Source organism: Microcaecilia unicolor, chromosome 7 (assembly GCF_901765095.1).
Source record: "Microcaecilia unicolor chromosome 7, aMicUni1.1, whole genome shotgun sequence".
Classification (NCBI taxonomy): domain Eukaryota; kingdom Metazoa; phylum Chordata; class Amphibia; order Gymnophiona; family Siphonopidae; genus Microcaecilia; species Microcaecilia unicolor.
The window spans coordinates 86,365,827-86,388,152 of record NC_044037.1 but is presented as its reverse complement, the minus strand read 5'-3'; the positions used below and the strand labels follow the sequence as shown (position 1 = coordinate 86,388,152).

Below are 22,326 nucleotides of genomic sequence, written 5' to 3'. Positions count from 1 at the left end.
GTGCTTGGGATAAACACAAAGGAATCCTGTATGGAAAGAGAATGGAACTAACCAAACTTAGCAGTACTTAGATGGCAACTCCTGTAATTGGTAAGCAAAGCTAGTGCTGGGCAGACTTCTACATTCTGTGCCGTAATCATGGCTGGATAGGTTTGGATGGGCTGAAGAGGGGCTTCAATGACAGCTTCAGTAGTTGGAGAACAAGGTCTGTGCCCTGAAAATGGCAAGATCTAGTACGGTATGCATGAACCATACAGGTCTTTATCTGCCATCATCTACTATGTTATGTTATGTATGTTAGTACTGTTTCCTTATATGCAGGGTTGACTGTAGGTTATCTCATACACACAACTATCTGATTAGTCACACAGCAGGGATGCCTGTTTTTGGCAAGACGCATTTCTTCCAGACTGCAGGAAACTCTGAAAGGATTGAGAATGTAGAAGGCTTAGCAGAGGAGAGGAATCTGTTTGTTCTGAAAAAAAGTTTTCTGTTCCTGATTATTGATTGTGAGGTTTATTTTGAAAGATTCACCTCCATTCTCTCCCGTCTTTCTTCCCAGCACTGAGAATTTCTCTTTTTGTGTGTTATTCTTTTGAAGGGGGGGGGGGGGGGGGGCGGGAGGGGTAGAGTGAAACAGTGAGTAACAATTAACCCTCAGAGGTCCAATCCCCCCCTCTCTCTGTTTTTCCGCGAGATGATTGGCTAGATTTCGGCGGTCGCGGGCCGCCCACTGCTACTCGGTGCCTTGTCAGTTGCAGCGCTTTGGTGCTTCGGGGGGTCACTGTCAGTAGTACCTTCGGATCCTCCTGGCCGGAGGAGCATGGCCATGTCCCACCTCTTCTTTCTTCTCCTATGTGTACAATCATGTGAAATCGGAGCGGGCAGTGAGTGGAGCCGGCGGCGGATGTGGTTTAAATAGTTGCAGAGCATGGATCGGGGGGCTCCCACCGCCGGCCTGGAGGAGAGAATGGAGAACAGAACCGTCCCTTTCCAGTGCATCCATGTGCAGCTGCAAGGAGGAGCACCGTGGGGCTTCACGCTGAAAGGGGGCCTGGAACACGGGGAGCCGCTGATCGTGTCCAAGGTAAGCAAAGGGGCAGGGAGACGGTTGTTGGAGTTGGTCAGTCTGCTTTGCGCTCAGCAGTTTGTGCTTTCCCCTGCCCGGGGCTCTTTTATTTGCCTGTAGTAATAAAGAGCAGCGGAACGAGTTTTTAAAGAGCCCCTTGCCAGCGTCTCCTAACGTGTAAGAGAGTGAGAAAGCGGTGTGATGGGGCGCCACGGCTGGAAGTTAAAAGTGTGTGTGAGTAGGAGGCGGACGGCGGTCTTTTAATTGTGGAATTCTTTTTCTAGAGGAAAACAACACGAGCTGGCGTTTTCAGTGGGGGGTGGGGGTGGGGATGGGGCACTGTCATTGGTGCGCTTTGTTGGGCTGAGCCGCAAGGAGGGAGCCGTGAGCGGGTGACGTATCAGGAGGCTCCGCGCGGGCAGGTCTTTGGGCTTCAGAGCGAGAAAATCCGTTTTTGTCTTGGATGTTGGTGGGTTTAGGGAATTGGTAGTTTATTAATGAATTATTATTGCAAATATCTGAGCTGTGTTAGGGAAGGGTTGATTTGTGCGTGTGTGGTTATTGCCCCCCCCCCCATGTCCCCCATCTTGAAGCGTTGGTACCCAGAGCCCTGGCATAGGGGAGGCTCACCTCGGCACCCTTTTCAGCTATGAGACTTTAGGCACAAGGATAGGTCCTTGGGCACTGGGTTCCAAGCTTGTGGAGGGAGGATTTAGGGGTCAATATAGAAAAGCTTGCGCTCATGCACGCGCTTTTTAAAACCAGCATAATACCAAAGTTTTGCTCACCTATACAGATTTGATGTGCGCAGAACCAGGGCCAGTGTTAGGGGGTGGTAAACAGGGCCCCCATATTACAGGGGGCCCCCAAACTGCCTGAAACTGAAGAAGGCATAAGCTGAAGACCAGCTTTGGGGTCCCCCCCCCAGGTTCTGCCATGGGCCCCAGAGTGTCTAACACCAGCCCTGTCAGAACTTGTGTGTTAATCAGGGAGAGCATGCCGGATGTATGCACACAAGGTTGTGTGCTAAAGGAAGCTAGTAATGAGTGCTACTGCTTGTTTTGTTGTTGTTTTTACTCAGCCATGTGCTAGAATGTTGTTGTGCTCATAAATATCAGCATCACAAATTTCATGTGCAGGCCATGTTTGCAGCGATGATATTTATGCACAGAATTAGGTTCCAGCACATGCGCCAATATGGCTTCTTTTGTGCTTGGACATGTGCTTAGAACCATTACTTCCCCCATTCTGTCAAAAAAAGTTGCAGGTATTATTAAGCTTTCAGAAAAAGGAAAAAAAACAAGCATTAAATCCTCACAGATGCCACTTCAGAAGAAGACGCCAACTCTTCTACGCCGCCTGAGAACTAGGGTTCAAGTTCTTTGTTGTGCTTTCCTTAGCCTTGTGGGTACTACTGCATCAGGGTGGAATAGCTATTAGCCTCACTACCATTACTTTTAACCCATTAGTGTCCAGTGTTCCCATATTTGGGAACATTGGGCACTAATGGGTTAATATGCTGTGCACTGATGTCTTAAAGGTTTTGAACAGGGTTAGATTTTGCACAAAACTCTTTTCTGCAACATGAGTCCAGAAAATTGTGTGCTGATCTTGTGTTAACTGTACACTTCTGTTTGTGCTGGCTTTCTACATTGCCCCTCAGTAAGCAGAAGTTCACTGGAGTGAAACCATTCCTTAAGCTACCCACCAGTCTTTACTATTTGGGGCACTTGGTTATACTGCTGACTGAGAAATGAGGAAGCGGTTCTGCAGTGACTTTATTTCAGGAAATTCCTAAGATCTCATGAGGGGGGAGGAGTAGAAGAAATGATAGTATTTGGGGGTGAGGCGGTCAGGAAGAAGTGATAGCACATCTGGCCTTGGGTTTGATTCTTGGGGTCTGACATTTCTTCAGGGTTACAATAAGAAAGGTGCTGCTGCTGTGTCCATTTTGCAGTCTGCCTGGGGGAAGCAGTTGGCTTGGTGCTTTGAACTGCAAGAGGCTTTCCACATGGGAAGATTTTACCTCCCCCTTAATTATGGTTTTTCAAACTATGTGTATCCTTTATATCATTTAGCAGAGCTCTGTGCCCAGTCTGTAACTGGAGTAATTCTCCCTACATGCAGGATGGGACAGACTCTTTGGACTGGAGAGGCCCCTTTTGGCTTATAATATGGAGCAGTGGGAAATGAAGGTCAGTTAATGTGTATATGACCTCCAGATTTCTCTTTGCTATAATGTTGTTTCATATGGCAGGATCCAGATGATTTCTTTGGTCAGTACAAGTTTGATTTTAAACTAAATGGATATTATGCTGCATAGTGGGGTTGCTGTACTTTGAAAGTTTGCAGTGCACACTTTGCCTTCCAGGAAATTCACAGGTTAACCCTTCTTTCCCTGACCTTTTTCCAGTTTTGTTTTTCCCTTCTCTTGGTAGCATTTGGTTGAGGATATTGACTTTGCAGGCATGTTAACTGTGTTATGTTTTTAAGAATTTGAGGGGCAATTCTACAACTGGGTGTCACCAAGGTTGCAGAGAGAAAAAGGTGTCCCCTGCTGCCACCATCACCGCCACAACCCCAGCCCCCCCCCCCCCCCCCCCCCCCAGTTCTCTACTTGCCTGGAGTCAATGAATGGCAGGCAGCAGCGATCAAGTGAAGTAACTTCCTGTTTCTGCATAGGTGGGGATGCTGCAGGAAGAAGGACCCGTGGCCAGCAGAGCAGTCTCTTTTGAACGCTGCTGCCTGGAGTCACTGAATGATTGGCAGCAGTGATCAAGAGAGACTGCTCTGCTGGCCATGGGTACTTCTTCCTGCCGTGTTCCGCCCCTGTGAAGTAACTTCCTGTTTCCGTTGGATCGCTGCTGCCTGCCATTCAGTGACTCCATGTAAGTAGAAAACACGATGGGGAGGGTGAAAGGGAGGGAAAGATGCTGGATCTCACCTGGGCCTGCTAGTTCAGGCTCCTCGGAGGCTGGGCCGAGGGAATCTTGCCCTCCCCCCTCAGTGGCTCTGGGTGCCACAATATAGGTATGCAGTTTACATGGGTGGTGAGCTTATTCTATAAGAGCAATTATACATGTAAGTCTTCTTCCAGAGTGCTGGTGTAAGTCGAGTCAGCAACAAAGCGCCTACATTTAGGCACATCCACATACGCCAGGTTTTATGGCTGCTGTCAGTGGACATGTGTAAACTTACAGTATTCTACAAATTAGGCCTGTAAATTTTAGACTGGCCCATACCTCTTCTCTGTGAATTACATTTATATGCTAAGCAGTTTGGACCAGATTCTGTAAATGGCACTCAAACTTGGGCACCGAAAAAATGAGCTCTAAGCGCTATTCTATAAACGGCACTCAAATTTGGAAATAGCACTTGGTGTAAGGATCTGTGTTTGGGCGCAAGGATTTACACCAGCTGAAACCTGGTGTAAATCCTTGTGTCTAAATTAGACACGGACCTACCATATTCTATAACACTGCGCACAAATACCCATGATTTGCACATGCCCCCCCCCCCCCCCCCCCCCTGGCCATGCCTCCTTTTCTGATCCACACAGAAAATTTACGCGCACATTTTCATAGAATCCCAACTAGGAAGATGCACATGTACATTTTAATTGTCGACTAGTGCCAGTAATTGATTGTTAATACCCAGTTATTGCCAGTTAACTACTCATTTGTCAAGTTGCAACCACAGTTATGGAATATGCACGATGCTTGCAATTTTTGCGCCATATATAGAATCCGGGGGGTTTGTGTGCTTAAATTATAGAATAGCACTGAGTGCTATGTTTGTACTTACCTGCATAAGTGTACATTCATGTGTGTAAGTGCTAGTATGCTATAAAATTAAGTGTGCAAATATGCTTAAATTTAAGCACCTTCTTATAGAATGAGGATGATGGGTTGATGTAGAACTATTTCCTTTCAGGGTAAATTGGGCCTTCAGCAACAGCTGCAGTAGAATACAAAAGATGGTTCTTTCAGTGTTGAGATTTTAATTCTGTCTCTGAGTAATGGTGTGCATCTTTCACGGAGGTGGAATGTGATCATTATGAAAGTCTCTTACTTCACGTCCACCCTTCAGCTGTTGATGTCATATTCGTTTTGCAAGTCAGTGCACTGCCTGCTGATGTTCTAATGATTCATAATGGTTAAGAGTGACTTCTTAAAAAAAACCAAAACAAACAGACTGATGGTAGTAGATGTGGGCCATCTCTTTAGTCTGTCCAACATAGATGCTAGCTGTCTGGATGCAGTGGGTACTGAGCGCTCCCAATATTTAGCAAGGTTAAGATGGCCAAATAATTTTGGAGACACCTTCAAAAACATGTAAGTATGATGGAGTTGGTCCAGAGGTTGTCTACTAAAATGGTCAGTTGTCTTTGTTATAAAGTGTGTGGGGACAGACTTAAAGATTTCAGTACTTTGGAAGACAGGCGACAGAATGGAACTATGTTACGGACATTTAAATATCTCTGTGACATTATTCACGGGAGATGAGTCTCTTTCAATTCAAAAGCAGCTCTGGAATGAGGGGACATAGGATGAAGGTGAAAGGGGATAGATTTAGGAGTAATCTAAGGAAATACTTCTTCGTGGAAAGGATGGTAGATAATGAGGCATATTTTCAAAGCACTTAGCCTTCCAAAGTTCCATAGGTTTCTGTGGAACTTTGGAAGGCTAAGTGCTTTGAAAATATGCCTCACTGTGGAATAGCCTTCCAGTGGAGGTGGTGGAGACAGACTGTATCTGAATTGAAGAAAGCTTGGGACAAGTACATAGGATCTGTAAGGGAGAAGAAGGGATAGTAGATGGTATGGATGGATAGGCCACATGGAGGCATATTTTCAAAGCACTTAGACTTACAAACTTCTATAGTAACCTATGGAACTTTGTAAGTCTAAGTGCTCTGAAAATAAGCTCCATGGTCATTATCTGTCGTCATTTTCTATATTTCTTCATAATGTAGTTCCATAGACAAGGGCTTCCCAAATCTGTCCTATTGGTCTACAGTCAATTGGGTTTTCAGGATATCCACAATAAAGATGCATGAGATACATTTGCATTTCATGCTCTAGTGTATGCGCACGTTTTCCCATGCATTTTTATTTTGCATATCCTGAAAACTCAACTGGCTATGGACAGAACTGGCGCAAGCAAGGATGGTAGGCCCCTTAGGCGAACCTTCAGCCTTACACCTCTCACTCTTTGATTTTCGGGCCCCTCTGCTGCACCGATGCTCCCGATGTCAATGCAGTCTTCGACATCGATGCTGACGCTGTCGATCCCGATGTCAATGCAAGCATCAAGGACTTGGACCTTTTCCTGTTGAGCCTGTCTAGACACCTGTGTTCTCTTGTGCATATGCAGACAGAGGACACAGCAGGGCTATGGTCGGGTCCTAAGCAATGAAGACAACAAAAATGGGTGTCTGTGCCAGAGATGGTCCGATTGCACCGGGTACAGCGCTTAAAGCCACTGAGAACTTTAGATGACATGGACAGAAAAACTTCCGCAGCAAAATCAAACGGCTCAGTGGTGCCGGAAAAAGTGTCAAGGCACCGCGAAAAAGAGATGGGAAAAATCCAACTGGAATCAAGGCCTTAACGTGGGCTACAGACCGGAAAATAAAGGAAACTTAAAAAAAAAAAAAAAAAAAAAGGGCAAAATTAGAGGAAAAGCGGACCTGAAGACAGGCAGAAAAAAAATCTTCCCGAAAATAGCTGACACGCACCAAAAAAGCTCTTTGACCTGGCATGTGAAAAGACACCAGAAAAAACACAGCCTCTCTTCACCGTGGTAAAAAAAGGACTATGAGAGACACGCCCTCATGGCAGGCAGGAAGGCACTCGCTTATGTGTGGTGGAGCATGTCTTGCACTCCACAAAGCTCTGTTTTGCGCTTGTTAGAAGTTCCGGACAGGGCACCGCGTTACCCACTTTTGAGAATATGCGTTACCCACTTTTGAGAATATAAGGCCTGCTGTCCTCGATGAACACTTGCTACAGTTAAGTACCTTCGCTTTTAATGCTATCGGATCAATCAGATGTGAGTGTTTTTTCTTTGGAATTTAAGGTGGGAAACACAGCTATCCCAGTTGTGCGGGAAGTTTAAATATCTTGGGCTATTTTGAATTCAGCATGTTCATTTCAAACTTGTCTTAGATCTTTGGTGAAAAGCATTTTTTTAAAAATTAAATGTATTGAGAAGATTAAGAAATCAGCTTTCAGAAGATAGTTTTAGAATACAAGCACTTGAAATGCCATTATTTAATTATTGTAACTCCCCGTTTTGGGGTATGCCAACCAATCTGTTAACATCATTACAATTAGCTCAGAATGCTGCAGCTCGAATTGTATCTAATACTTCAAGATTTGATCATAGGTATTACGTTGGTTGCCAGTGAAACAATACTCAGTTTAAGATTTTGAGTCTTATTTTCAAACATTGAGGGGTCCTTTTACAAAGCTGCGGGTTCTTTCCCACTAAGTGGCACTAAGGCCAGTTTGACTGCTACCGGGAAATGGCCGCTTTTCTATTTTCCAAATTAATAGCCACACATTAATGTTGCTGTTACCAAAAATTAGCACGTGAGCCCTTTCTGCCACTTATTTTGTAGGTAATAAGGGCTCATGCTCTAATGCCATGCATCAGCATGCGGCAATGCAGATGTGTTGATTAGCACAGAAACACCCACTCTCTACTCCCATGACATGCTAAATTATTTTGTAGTAGGTGGCTTGCACATGCATATTTGGAATTTACTTTGGGATTCTCAGTGCATCCCACAGTAAGCCCTTTTAAGGTACGGTAAGCATGCTTAGTAAAAGCACCCTGAATAATGATGTCTCCCTTATATTCACAACTATTTAAATAGTTTATTATCCTCCCCACTCATTACGACAAGCAGAAAAATTGTTATTGGATGTTCCTTCTTTTAGGCATATCTGGTTAGATAAATGTAGATCCAGGATGTTTTATGTTGAGAGTGCCCAGCTGTGGAATGCACTTCCTGAGAATTTGTACAGTATGAAGAATTACTTGCAGTTTCGGAAGCTACTGACTGGCCTTACTGTTTCAACAAGCTTTTAAATGAAGGCATCAATTGAAGGATTTATTTTCAAAATTAGTCCAATACAGCTAATATGGAGTTAGCAGGTTTTGAAGCCCTTCAGTTATAATTGAAGAGTGATTTATATTGATTCTATAACACTGGATGTTAAAACGATAAAACAAAAAAATGTTAGTGTTCGTAGTAAAACATTTTATATTATTGTAAACCACCTAGTGCTATGGAAGTGTGGTATAGAAATTGTGAAAATAAATAAATAAATACATACATACATTTATACTTGGTGCCTGCTACTAGCCATCTTTGGGAGAGAGAAGTTAAAAAAAAAAAAATAAAACAAAGTGATAAATAGGAAAAAAGGAAAAATTTTCCTTGGCTCTTAAAATCTTTACCTGGCACTAAAGTTTTCTACCTTTGGTACTGTTTTTAGTTCGGATTTCACAGGAATACGCCAATCACAGTGGCCAAGAAGATCAAAGTTTATTCTTCAAAAAGGAAGTGCTGACACAATAAACCCAACACGGGCCATGTTTCAACATACAAAACCTTCATCAGGGGTTCTTATAAGGCAGCCAAACAGGTATAAATAGTGGTCAAAGTCCAAATGCCAATAAGAATAGTGAAACTCGCAGCACACAATGCTAAGCACATCTCCAAGGCTCCACATCCAAAGTTTTTAGTTCTCTAGTGTTCATTACTGTGTGTTTGTCTATTGGTTAAGTTATTTGCAGCATCAGTGCTGGGTACCAGAATGTATACAGCATACAGATGGAATTGGGCCCCAAAAGTTTTTTTGTCAATTGTGTTGCTGTGCTCATAATTTGTATATGCTTAGGCTGAGTGGAAATCATTGGCTTCTTGGGGATGCTTCCTGCTCTAGCATCATTGAAGGTTTTGGCCTTAATTCATCAAATAGTAGCTGAACATTGGGTTTTTCCAACTATCTTTTACGTTAAAAGGGGGCATTGGTAGTCCATTCCTGACAATAGTGAGGTAACTGTCATCTGTTGCTTTTCATATGGTTTTAAAAAAATGAACACTGACACAATGTGTTTGCTAAAAAAAAAAACAAAGAAAGCAATGGAGAATTCTTCTTTGCAGATCCACTTTGAGTATTGGGTTGCCTCATCTTAAAAAAAAAAAAAATGGTATAGAAGAACTAGAATAAGTATAGAGAAAGGCTATAAAAATAATAGAGATAGAAAGGCTCTCTTATGAAGTAAGGATAGACAGTTTGACTTGTTGAATAGAGATGACAAATGTCCATAAAATTGTGAGTGTGGTGGAACAGGTAAATAGAGAATGGCTGTTAACCCATTTTTATTTTAGTTACATTTGTACCCCACGCTTTCCCACTCATGGCAGGCTCAATGCGGCGGGCAATGGAGGGTTAAGTGACTTGCCCAGAGTCACAAGGAGCTGCCTGTGCTGGGAATCGAACTCAGTTCCTCAGGACCAAAGTCCACCACCCTAACCACTAGGCCACTCCTCCATTCATATGGGGGGTCTTTTACTAAAGCTTAGGTCAAGTTATCTGCAGCAGGATCCATTTTATTCCTATGGGCCCTGCTGCAGATAACTTGAGCTAAGCTTTAGTAAAAGACCCTCATAGTATGAGGACTATGGGGCACTTCACAGTTTTAAAACAAATTAAGGAATATATTTTTTCATTCATTGCGCACAACCTGTGAAATGTTGCTGGACAATGTGGCTAAGGCGTCTAGCGTAGTTTGAGTAAGTTCCCGGTTGAAAAATCCACAATGATCAGGTAGACTTGGGGGGGGGGGGGGGGGGGGGGAGAACCATGACGTGGTCACAGACGTGAACAGCAAGGCATGGATCTTCTCTGTTGTACTCTCTGGATACTTTCTAGTGACACAAAATGTTGGGGTGCTCAGCACCCACAGATCTGGCTCCTGTGGGGTGAACAGCGAGTCCTGAGTAGAATCGTTTGCTCACGTTTCTTGGAACTGATGTCAGGCCACTGAAAATTGTTCTTCACATTGTCATGCCAAAATAATGCAGTATAATCACTGTTTCTCAGTAATATTTAACATTCAGTATAGGGAAATATTTGTTAATTAGACAGGAATTTTAATTTGTCCCAGGAGTGCTGTAGTAGTAGAACATAAAGCCCAGCCTGATACCACCCCCTTCCTGGCTGCCCTTTTCTCTCTCTCCCCCCAGGTGGGAAGTTTTGTTTTTCTTTTGAACATAGGCTGACCTTGTGTGCCTCTTGCTTTGCAGTTTGTTTTGTGACCTATAATAAGTGGTGGTTAATAATGAGTTCTTAGTTTTTCTTGGAGCTCAAGTAAATAAGCATTTCAGAATATGTAAATAATACACTTTATTCATATTCCTGCCCTTTGATCTTGCTGACATCAGAGCCCTGTGCATACTTAATGTGGTTTCTCTATCTTTTTGTACAGGTTAGAACCTCACTTTAAGTTCTTTGCATGTTGGAAAAGGAGTTATTGGATTCATGGATAGGGTGATAAGGCAACCACTGTGTTTGGGGGTAGGGAGCAGGTTGGGCCTGAAATGGGTAGACTAGAGAGGCCTTAGGATCTTTTTCTGCTATCGTATTTAATGTGTTTATATAGAATGCTTCATTACATGCTCATTATTGTCAGGCCCCTGCCTGGACTGTAGATAGAAAATATTTTTATTCCCCAGACTGCCTGATTCACTGTTTGCCTCAGTCTTTGTTTTGGCTCTAAAATGTGTGAATCAACCTGCTGTACAGGATAGAATATTTTTAACTAAATCAGAACTCTCAACAACTAGGTCTGACTGCAGTCATTGGATTTCCCTCAGCAATGTGAGTGATGATTCCCGCCTATCTGCCTCTGCCAGAAGTTAACATAGACAAAGGCGCTGATGAAGCTGTACAGTGAAAGGTTTGTGCTGGAGAATTGTGTCAGATCTGTCTGAGATCAGAGGCTGCTGGGATCTCAACTTGCTGTTTACAGGCTGCAGGGCAAAGTGAAAGCAGGCTTGCAAAAAATACACCCCATGTAATTGGACTTCAATTACCTGTTTAAAAAAAAAAAAAAATATATATATATAGTATTAATTGACTGCCCAGGATTTAGAGAGTGCAAGCTCCTTGTTTTCAGAATGTGCTACAACAGCAGCTTGGAGTATAGATGTTTAACTTGAATGAATTATCCTGTTCATTGTTCTTCCTGATTTTGCTTTATAGTAGCAGCTTTCCAGACAGTTTTTAGCATAATTGTTAAACCTCCAAGATAGAGGCACATGGGGGTACTGGACCAGTTCTCCATATCAATGAATAACATTCAAACCAGCAAACCCCATGTAAGGAGTGGGTGGACAGTGTTCATCCTTTTGCTCAGCTTCTAATCTGTACACCTGTGTGGGGTTGGAAGAAAGGAACATTTGTCAGAGAAACTTCATCTTCTCCTTGGCGACCCCTTATCATTGAACTTTTTATTTTATTGAACCTGCTATATATATATATATATTTTGGTATTTCTACCAGGGCTGGCCTGAGAATATCCAATACGTTAGGCAAACCTTCAGTTTTGTGCCCCCTACCCCCTAGTCTGGCATCCCCCTTCCTTTCGCTACTACTGTTACCCTCAACTCTACCTCTTTCCTCCACTCTCAGCTGCTACTTCAGAACGAAACGCAGCATGGCACAGGGTCTCGAGCATATGGTACCATAGTCCCTCCAATTCAGTTTTCCTGTCAAAGAGGGCAAAACTCATCAGGCTTTGAGCGTAGACGTGAACTGAAAGGCTTGCCACTGCACTAACAGCATTTGAGTGCTGCTTTCCTTCCATGTGAGGGCCATGCTGCTGCCCCCGAATTCTCCTACCCTAGGTGGATAGGTAGTTCCCAGGTGGTAGGGCTGGCCCTGTATTGAAAGCCTGCAAGATACTGGAATGCGTTATATCTCCCATACCCATTCTTTTTTTTTTAGCGAGTACAGTTATCTGCTCCAGTTTCTTTGTGTGTCTTGTAGTGCAGTGAAGACCTTGGATCATTTGGGGGGTTATCTTGGCATTCCTCGTCATCAGTACCAGACCAGTACAGACCAATGGATTATGTCCATCCATCAGCGGAAGGAGACAGAGAAAAGAAATAGTTCCAAGCACTTTGCTCCTCAAGTGTATCACGCAGCCTGGAATGCTCAGTATTTTCTCTGTCTAGCGGGTGGTGGATGGATTGTGCAGCTTCTTTTGGTGACTGACTGTTAGTTCCTGTCCCAGCATATTCTGGAGAACAGTGGAGCCAGGGGTATGCTGGTAACCTAGTATTGGGTTGTTTGTGATGATACTCGGTGATCCTGGGTCCCTCATCTTTCAGCTAGGGGATATCCAGTGTTCCTGGTTCCCTCCCCTCCCCTACCTCGCCTGGCCGCCTTTGTGGTACGGCGATGGTTGTCGGCTTGCAGCATATCTCATTGCTCTCTTCTGGGTACAGGTATGGCTTGGTCTGCCTGTAAGTTAGCTCCATTTTTAGTTTTTTGTTTGAGAGGATGCTTATTCCCTTTTTTCCTGGGGTATAATGGTTAAAAAAAAAAAAAAAAAGGAAGGAAGGAAAATTACTTACCTGGCTTCTTTCTTCTTAGTCTTTCCCTTCCCTGGCCTTGTTCAGCTCAGAGTGTTCTAGCTCTGTTTTTCTTTTTTCTTTCCCTTCCCCTGTGTTTTTGGTGGCCTTTTGAGTAAGAGTTGTTTCCCGCTGGTTTCTTCCCCTGTTTCTCTGACTGGAGCATTTTCTTTCTTTTGGACAACGGGGTTCTTCGTTGCTATGTTGGTGCTTCTGTTTCTGGTCTTCTGCAGTCAGTAATTTTTGGATTCGGAACCCTGTGAACCTTGTGCATGCTTTTCCGCTGGGAGTTCCACGGGCTACTTGCTTTCTGGGGGTTCTTTTGGAGCGCAGCTTCTCTCCGCTTCTGCTCCGGTGGGGGGGTTTCTTCGCCTTTTCGATTGACTTCATTTGTTGCACGTGCTGACGAAGCAGTTTCTGCTCAGATGCGAGCCATCAGAATGCCTTCGTGCAGGGTGACCCATCTCGGGCTGGCAGTCTCTTCCTTCCCTTCTAGGTGATTGTGGCTGGTTTAGCGATTCCTCTGAGTGCTGAGCATGAGGCCTTTGGCCTTTCCTCCTTTTGGAAGCAGCCTAACCATGTCATCCCAGTGTAGGTTGCGGATCCGAGTGTTAATTGGTGGCTACGGTGCAGTCTCCGTTACTCTCTCTGTGGATTTCTAATCTGCTGGCCACCCACTTGCTCTTCTTTTGAGTTGGCTTAAAGCCAAGTTACTGCCTCCCTTCTCTGGGACTTTTTCTTTAGTGGGTAATGTCATTGGTGCCTGTATGAGTTCGTTTCTCTGTGGAACTCATTACGGGTGGACTGGGGAATCCACAAGTCTCCTTCGGGTGCTTGCTCGGAGTCCTCTTCTTGGTTTTGAGCCTTTGGAATATCCTCTGGCTCCTTTCTAGGATTATTCTGGGTCTCTGGATGCTGGCGGTCTTCCAGGTGCTGCTATTTTGGCGTCTTTGCTGATGTTTCCTTGTCCGTTTGGAGCATTGCCTTCCTTTTTTGGTAGTGTTCCTTTTCCACCCTAATGCTGTGACTGCTTTGCTACTCCCATTGGTCTGGACTGGTCTGGTATTGATGACAAGGAAGGAAAAAATTTTGTTTCTTACCTGATAATTTTCTTTCCTTTAATCATACCAGACCAGTCCAGATGCCCACCCTGTCTGCTTGTCCTAGCTTGCTTTCTGGTTGCTTCTTCTACAGCTCGACTACTCCCTGTCGGCATTGGAGTCTCTTTCAACCTCTGAGAGGGATGTCCTTTATGAGGATGGGTTACACCCATATTCTGCAAGCCACTTTACGATGCCAGTGCTGGCTGGTTCTTGATTATCCTTCACTGATGAGCCGTTTTTTCCTACTTCAGGACTGTGTCTGACTGACAAACAGAAAGACTAAGTGATGGGCCCTCCTTCTTTTTCGATGATAGGTGTGGCCACTCTTGGTCGAACCCGGAAAGTCTCCCTTCGGGGGGGGGGGGGGGTGATCTGGCAAGCTCTGCTTTTTTGCTGTTTCTGTTGTCTTTGTTTTTGTTGCAGTTGTCAGTACCATTACTTGGCTGTTCAAAATACTGAGCATTCCAGGCTGTGCGATACACTCAAGGGGCAAAGTGCTTGGAACTATTTCTTTTCTCTGTGTCTTTCCACTGGTGGATGGCCATAACCCATTGGTCTGGTACGGTTAAATGAAAGAAAATTATGAGGTAAGAAACATAATTTTCCATTGCTTTTACTTCATTGTCCTTTTTTTTGGCAGTAACTGATTATTTTTTTAAAATTAATGGTAACAGTTTTGCTCTAACCCGTCAAAGTATTTAGTATCATACTATCATGTTGGTTCCACCAGTACTGAAAATGGAAGGGAAAGGAAGACTTGAAATACAATCAAAATTTTGCACAATAGTTTTATTTTTAGCAAACATTTATTTATTTTTAATAACTTTCTTGTGCTTTTCAAATGGGATTGTTTTTATAACTTGCCAGTGAAAACTGATGCCCAAGGCACAGCTGGGGCAGTGACCCATTAAATCTTAATCCTGTGCCGGATTTCATACTCCCACTGTTGGAGCACAGACAGCCAACCAGGGGACACCTACATGCGTTATACCTTGTTTTTCTACAATTAAACTGACCTGAGTTAACATTCTTTTGCAGTTGGCACAAGGTCGTAAAGCATATTGTTTTTTTTATTTTTAGCATCAGTAGTTGTAGGTTTTGCTCTAAAGCAATGTGCAACTCGTATCAAAGGTGGGGGGGGGGGGGGGGGGGGGGAGGGGCTATAGGGTAAAGAAGAGCTGCAGAATTTTCATCTGGATGTGAATCACTGGTGAAATTATAAACAGATGGTTCTGTCTGTCTGCTTGGCCTCCTTTGTATTAAATATTTCCCTTGTTCGAGGACTTCCTTGGTCTCTAATATACTTCCCTATCAACTATGGTAATTTATTTTAGGAACAGAGACTTTATTTTCTTAGAAGGTGTGTGTGTGTATGTATAGCTATGTAAATATGCATTTGTGTATATAGTATTTGTTGCTGCTGTGGTTGTAGAGGGGAGAGTTGAAGATTCTTATTCCCTTTAACAGGGAAACTGGATTAATAGTCGTTTCCCACTACACTAAGTCCCTTTGCCCCTCCCCCCCAAGACAGTAAATGGACCACATAACTGAGTTTAAATAAGTTGCAGCTTTGTTATAATGTAGTGGGGATGCCTCCCTACTGACATCTCTAAGCTTTTTTAACTTGCATTGGGGGGCATTTGCCATATTGGTAGCTGAACAGTCCCCCCACCCCTTGTGGCCACTTACTGACTAGAAACTACTGCTGGAACTTTCAGAATCCCGCAATATGACTATCTAGGGGATCATACCCTTCCAAGCCAGCTACTCTGGCCACTTCAGAGTGGTCAAACGCCTGCATTCCTCCAGTCCGTCAACTGGATGGCAGTTGTATGGGCCAAACCTTCATCTGGCCATTCCTTCAGAATTCTACATTTGTCTTGGCTAGCCGTCTTCAACAACATTTGAACATGCCAAAGACAGGTCATTACCCAGGTCAACCAGTGGCATGAACTACAAAATGGAAAGGGTGGGAGGGGTGTGGCTTTGATTGGGAAAACTAATGGAGGGGTTGCCCTATACTTCTCTTCTGTTATCCTTTAGCCCTACTCCCACTGCACCAGCTTGTTCTCTTATCGGTCCCACTGGCTCCGTGCTACCTCCTGACTGCCTTCCAGCAATTCAGATGAGCGTTGAATATACCCCTGTGGGACCAATCTGGTTTCCTACAATCTTCACTGTTCCCACACTTCCCTCATTGATAAAGCCACACTCCTGCTTTTGTCAATTCCATTCTCCTGCCACCAAGCCACACTCCTGCCTTTGTCAATTCCATTCTCATGTAATGCTGTTCTCTTGGAGCATTACATGTTGTTAACTGTTATAGTGTTTCTCCTCTACACCCCTCGCCTACATCATCTTTGTAACAGGTATAGGGAGTTCAACAAGTGTTTACTGTTAATATTACATTCCAAACCCCAATCTCTTCCTTCAGTCTGTATACTGTGGGTCATGTCTTGTTGATATGCAGCTCTAGGAGCTGGAAGTTATATCAGTATTATAAAACACAGATGTTCAGGGCTCAGTGCATGGTTAAAAGTTTTTAACATATGGTATTCAGTTTTTCCAGTGTTTCAGGGAGGCACAGCTCCCATTTCAGAAAAGAAAAACGTTCCCTCATCTGATTTGCTGAGGGTTTTATTTGTTTCCATTTTGTAGCTGTAGAGGCAAGGTATGTGTATTTAGAAGGATTTTTAACATAGCACGGCCTTAGGAAGCTGGGAGGTAGAGGGGTTTCCCAGATTCTCTCATTTTGAAACCGAGTCAGGTGGCATGTTTGGGAAGAGGGAATAAGGAACCCTTGATGATTCCGAGGATTGTAGAGAGATCAACAGAAAGCCCTAGATACCATTTTTAAGGGCAGCAGAATCTGATTAGTGTCAGCTAGCCATCTGAATGGCAGTTCTAAAATGGGGCTTATGCAGTTGGGAATAAATACACCATACATAACTGCTAGAGGGGGTGTACATGTGGTTGAAGCATGGAAGGAGCTTGGGTGTGTCTCCAACTTACACGCATAAGTTATAGAATACTATCAGTTACGCATATAACATGGTGTGCTTTGCGGTGGATGTGGTGGTGGGGGGTAACATTAAAGAAACAGTTCATTTCATAGATTCTGAACATACGATACACATACTCCAAGAGGTATGTTAGATTTCGGCAGGAGGTACGCAGGTCCTGGTAGACTCTACTGTGTATTGAGAACCTATTCAGTAGAAGACTTCCTCACCTTCCTTCCACTACCACCCTCCAGTCTCTGCTGCTGATCTTTCAGTAGTGGGATCAGTAAAATTTCAAACAACAATCACATGGCCACAGTCTTCCTGCACGCGCTGTTGGCTCTGCCAGCTCCCTGCCCCAGAGCTGACAGCTCATGTAGGAAGACTGTAGCCACGTGACTCAGAGGAGAAAGGGGACCGTTAGAGCCAACAGTGTGAATAGGAAGACTGCGGCAACATGATTGTTGTATGTTTTGCCACTGATGCTACTGGTCTGGAGAAGTAAAGGTGTATGGAGTGAACGAGTGGCCTAATGGTTAGTGCAGTGGGCCTTGATCCTGGCAACCTGGGTTTGATTCTCACTGCAGCTCCTTCTGACATTGGGCAGGTCATGTAACCCTACATTGCCCCAGGTACCAAAACTTAGGTTGTGAGCCCTCTAGGTACAGAGAAAGTACCTTCATATAATGTGTACAGTTCTGCGTACGTCTAGTAGCGCTATAGAAATTATTAGTAGTATGGGTAGATGCAGGAGGGGAGAGAAATTCCTCTGTGTTGAGGGTGGGGAGATGCTGGATCAGTGCTTTTCAATCTTTTTGTGGCTGTGACCCCATGATTACGGCCAAATAAAACTGTGTGACCCCCCCCCCCCCCCCCGGAGTTGCAGAATAATGATGCATTTATGGAGAGTCCACCTAGGTCATAAGTACATAAGTATTGCCATACTGGGAAAGACCAAAGGTCCATCAAGCCCAGCATCCTGTTTCCAACAGTGGCCAATCCAGATCACAAATACCTGGCAAGATCCCAAAAAGTACAAAACATTTTATACTGCATATCCCAGAAATAATGGATTTTCCCTGTCCATTTAATAACGGTCTATGGTCTTTTCCTTTAGGAAGCTGACCAAACCTTTTTTAAACTCCGCTAAGCTAAGCACCTTTACCACATTCTCTGGCAACGAATTCCAGAGTTTAATTACATGTTGAGTGAAGAAAAAGTTTCTCCAATTTGTTTTAAATTTACTACATTGTAGCTTCATCGCATGCCCCCTAGTCCTAATATTTTTGGAAAGCGTGAACAGACGCTTCACATCTACCCGTTCAACTCCACTCATTATTTTATAGACCTCTTATCATATCTCCCCTCAGCTGCCTTTTCTCCAAGCTGAAGAGCCCTAGCCGCTTTAGCCTTTCCTCATAGGGAAGTCGTCCCATCCCCTTTATCATTTTCGTCGCCCTTCTCTGCACCTTTTCTAATTCCACTATATCTTTTTTGAGAAATGGCGACCAGAATTGAACACAATATTCAAGGTGCGGTCGCACCATGGAGCGATACAAGGGCATTATAACATCCTCATTTTTGTTTTCCATTCCTTTCCTAATAATACCTAACATTCTATTTGCTTTCTTAGCCGCAGCAGCACACTGATCAGAAGGTTTCAACGTGTCATCAACGATGACACCTAGATCCCTTTTCTTGGTCCGTGACTCCTAATGTGGAACCTTGCATGACATAGCTATAATTAGGGTTCCTCTTTCGCACATGCATCACTTTGCACTTACTCACATTAAACATCATCTGCCATTTAGACGCCCAGTCTCCCAGTCTCATAAGGTCCTCTTGTAATTTTTCACAGTCCTCCCATGATTTAACGAGTTTGAATAACTTTGTGTCATTAGCAAATTTAATTACCTCACTAGTTACTCCCATCTCTAGGTCATTTATAAATATGTTAAAAAGCAGCGGTCCCAGCACAGACCCCTGGGGAACCCCACTAACTACCCTTCTCCATTGAGAATAATGGCCATTTAACCCTACTCTCTGTTTTCTATCTTTTAACCAGTTTTTAATCCACAATAGAACACTACCTCCTATCCCATGACTCTCCAATTTCCTCTGGAGTCTTCCCCTGGAGGTACTTTGTCAAACGCCTTCTGAAAATCCAGATACACAATATCAACCGGCTCACCTTTATCCACATGTTTGTTCACCCCTTCAAAGAAATGTATTAGTTTGGTGAGGCAAGATTTCCCTTCACTAAATCATAACACCAAAGGCAGGTTTTTTTTGACCCCATTTGGGGTCCTGACCCACTCTTTGGGAAGGTCTGTGCTGAATGGAATGATGAGAAGAGAAATGGAAAATGCTAGATGGAAGGATGAGGATAGATAAAAAAGAGATGCTGGATGGCACAATGGAGAGAGGATAGAGTTGGCAAGAGACTGGGAGAATAAGAGGAAGGGGAATAGGAGGGCCAGGGTGAGGGAGAGAGATGGAAAGCTGTAAGTAGATGCAGTAAAAATTTGGAAATTGAAAGACTGGGTAGTAAGATAAAGATATAGTGAAATTAGAAAAGGTTCAAAGAAAGGTGACCAAAACAATTAAAGGGATGGAACTCCTCTTGTACAAGGAAAGCTTGAAGTTAGGGCTCTTCAGCTTAGAAAAGAGATGGCTGAGGGGGGATATGATTGAGGGCTACAAAATACTGAGTGAAGTATAACGGCTAAAGATAAATTGATTGTTTACTTTTTCAAAAAGTACAAAGACCAGGGGATGCGCCATGAAGTTTCATGGTAAATACCATATATGTTGAAATATAAACCATGATTTTTTAGACAAAAACAAGTATCAAAAATTGAATCTCTGTGTGTATTCAAGACCTGCCTCCATCTCACCACCATGGTGTCTGGCTTGGTGTCCCTTCTGCTGCCACATGCCCCCCCCCCCCAAATTGGCAGAGCTCCCACTTCCTTCCTCTCTCTCTCCCGTTGAATAGACAAACCCTCCTCCTGGACCCACCAGTGTTTCCCCCCAGGCCTATCGTAATGCTCTGATGGGAGCAGGAGCTATCTCCACTTCTTCCCAAGCTGTCTCCATAATAAAAATGGCTGCCGCGACTTCCAGAAGCAGTCTCACTAGAGGTTGTGGCAGCCATTTTGGGATTGGAGCTGGCAAGAGCAGGACCAAAATGTGTACCTGCTTTTAGATAGGGCCATCCTAAGTGTATCTAATACTGTAGTTGAACCTTCAGCTGTATACCTCACCAAGGGAAGCTCAAGGTCTTCCACTGCCATGTCTAGCATCTACCCTTGCCTATCCCCATGCCCCCGAAAGGTGTCCAGAATCTTTCTGCTTCCCTACTCCCTTCCCCCACCAGGTGTTCATCATCTCCTGTTCATTCTCCTCCTCCTCTCCTCCCATCCCTAAGTGGCTTCCCTTCCCTAACCCGTCTTAGTTGGCACTGGCAAGCAATAAGCATCTGTTTAAAACAAACAAACAAAAAAACCTCATTGCTTTTGGTACAGGCCTTGAGCACCCACTCATGCTTAAGGCCTGCCAGTTACTGCCTCCTCTGATATAGGAAGCTCAGAGAGGGAGGAATCCCGCAGATCTTGAGCATGCACAGATGTTTGAGGCCCTGTGCCAGCAGTGATGTGTCTTTTATAGACTCACTTATTGCTGCCCTCCAGTTTATGCTGTCCTAGGCAGGCACCTTGTCCACCCAGTGGTTGGGCTGGCCCTACTTTACATGCAGATACTTCTACCTGATCAAAATGCCACACATACTTTTTAAAATACCTGTACAGCCCAATTAAAACAACCATTCTAACCCTTCCCTCTTGGGCAGAAGCCCCTGAGTACACATCCTCAGTGTGAGGTTGCATCCCCTGGAGGGCAGTTCCAAGTTACAAGATTGTTTCCTGCTTCACCAGGGTGATGCATTTCGTTTATATGACCTACCTCCTCCAAGGCAGCATAGAGGCTGCCTGATTGGAGGTGGGACTTCTCTGTGTCCCTGTATGTCTCCTCTATATATCTCTGTCTGCCTCATCTCCTCTAAGTCTCCTATTCTAGCCTTAAGAGATGGGACTCTGAGAACTAGGAGCTCTTTGCATCCTGTGCACAGATGACCTCTTGCCAACTAGTAGATAATCCATACATGTGACACTCAATGCAAAAGACCAGATACACTGCTGGACTGCTGTCTGCATCCTTAGTATTGGTGAGTTGCTTAGTAATTTAATTTTAAGAGAGTAGGGATACTAAACTAATATATAAACAGGCTTAAGATTATTTGGTATATTTTATGCTTTTGTGTTTTGCTTCTCACCAAACTGCAAATAAAAGGTTGTTTGGGGCAAATCACTTACTGATGAAAATGCCTTCTGGTGACAAATTTCCCTCTTGTTCTCTTAGTTGGGATAACAGACTATAAATAAGAGATGTGGGTGGAAAAGAAGACTAAACTAAGACAAAATGATGTATCTAATACCTTTTTAAAAAACTGCCCTGGGGCTCTAATAATTAAATTTAAGGGAAAAGAATGTCAAGACTACTTAAACAAGCTACTAACTGAAGTTTGCTTTGTTTAATGGAAGCATCAGTGGAATTTGATCACTGATTTGCCTGATTCACAGTCCACTGCCCTAACTACTCGGGTACTTCTCTGCTATGAAGGAATACATTGGCTAACTCTAGAGCCTCAAGTCAGAAAGACAATGGCTTTTTCACTTGTACCTGAAGTTGATGTTTGCTTTGCCTTCTACCTAGGCTTCTGAGGCTCCTGACTCATTTAGTGAGAAAAGGCTTATTACCTTCTCTACTTGAAAAAAATACCAACAATGATATTACTGTAGCAGACAGCTGTTCAGATGGGATCATGGGCAAAGTCCATAAGGTTGAACAGTGGTCAATAATAATAAAAATAAATAAAGTGTAGGGTAGTTCCCTTTACATGCAATAATCAAGCCACGAACGACTTATGGGGGCTGGGGGGGCTGCCACACATGTGTAATGGTTTTCATGGCAAGCCTTGAGCGAAGCAGCTTGGCAGTGTCATCCCCAGCCATCTCAAGGCAATGGAGGGTTAAATGACTTGCCTAAGGCCACAAAGAGCCAGCATGGGATTTGGATCTGAGCCTTCTGGTTTCTAGCCTGATGCTTTAACCATTAGGCTACTTCTCCTCCTTAAGAAAATATACCAGTGTTTCTCAACTTCTTCAAGTCAGGTACCCCCTAGGTCATCCCCGTTCCGTCCCCTTGGGGGCTCTGTTCTCATCTGCAGAAGCCTCAAACACTTATGATATTATATTTAACTCTATTCATTAAAGTATAAGAAGGAACAATATGCTGTGCAACTGTTGTGTATAAATTACAAATAGAAAACAATAATAACAACTAGCAGCTATAATAACCCTCCCACCACCACCACCCTCTATCCTTCCAACCCCAACAATAGCTGACTTCTACTACCCCAAGGAATCCTAATCCACCC

General features: G+C 43.8%; 1 protein-coding gene across 1 annotated transcript in view; it reads left to right on the top strand.

The window, feature by feature from the left end:
* Positions 1–799: 799 nt before the first annotated feature.
* Positions 800–22,326, top strand: part of SHROOM4 (shroom family member 4) — a 373,235-nt gene continuing 351,708 nt past the window's right edge. Inside the window, exon 1 of the mRNA XM_030210660.1 lies at positions 800–1,087. Within this exon, the coding sequence (XP_030066520.1) occupies positions 932–1,087 (156 nt within the window). The 5' untranslated portion in view covers positions 800–931. The remainder of the gene's footprint in view (positions 1,088–22,326) is intronic.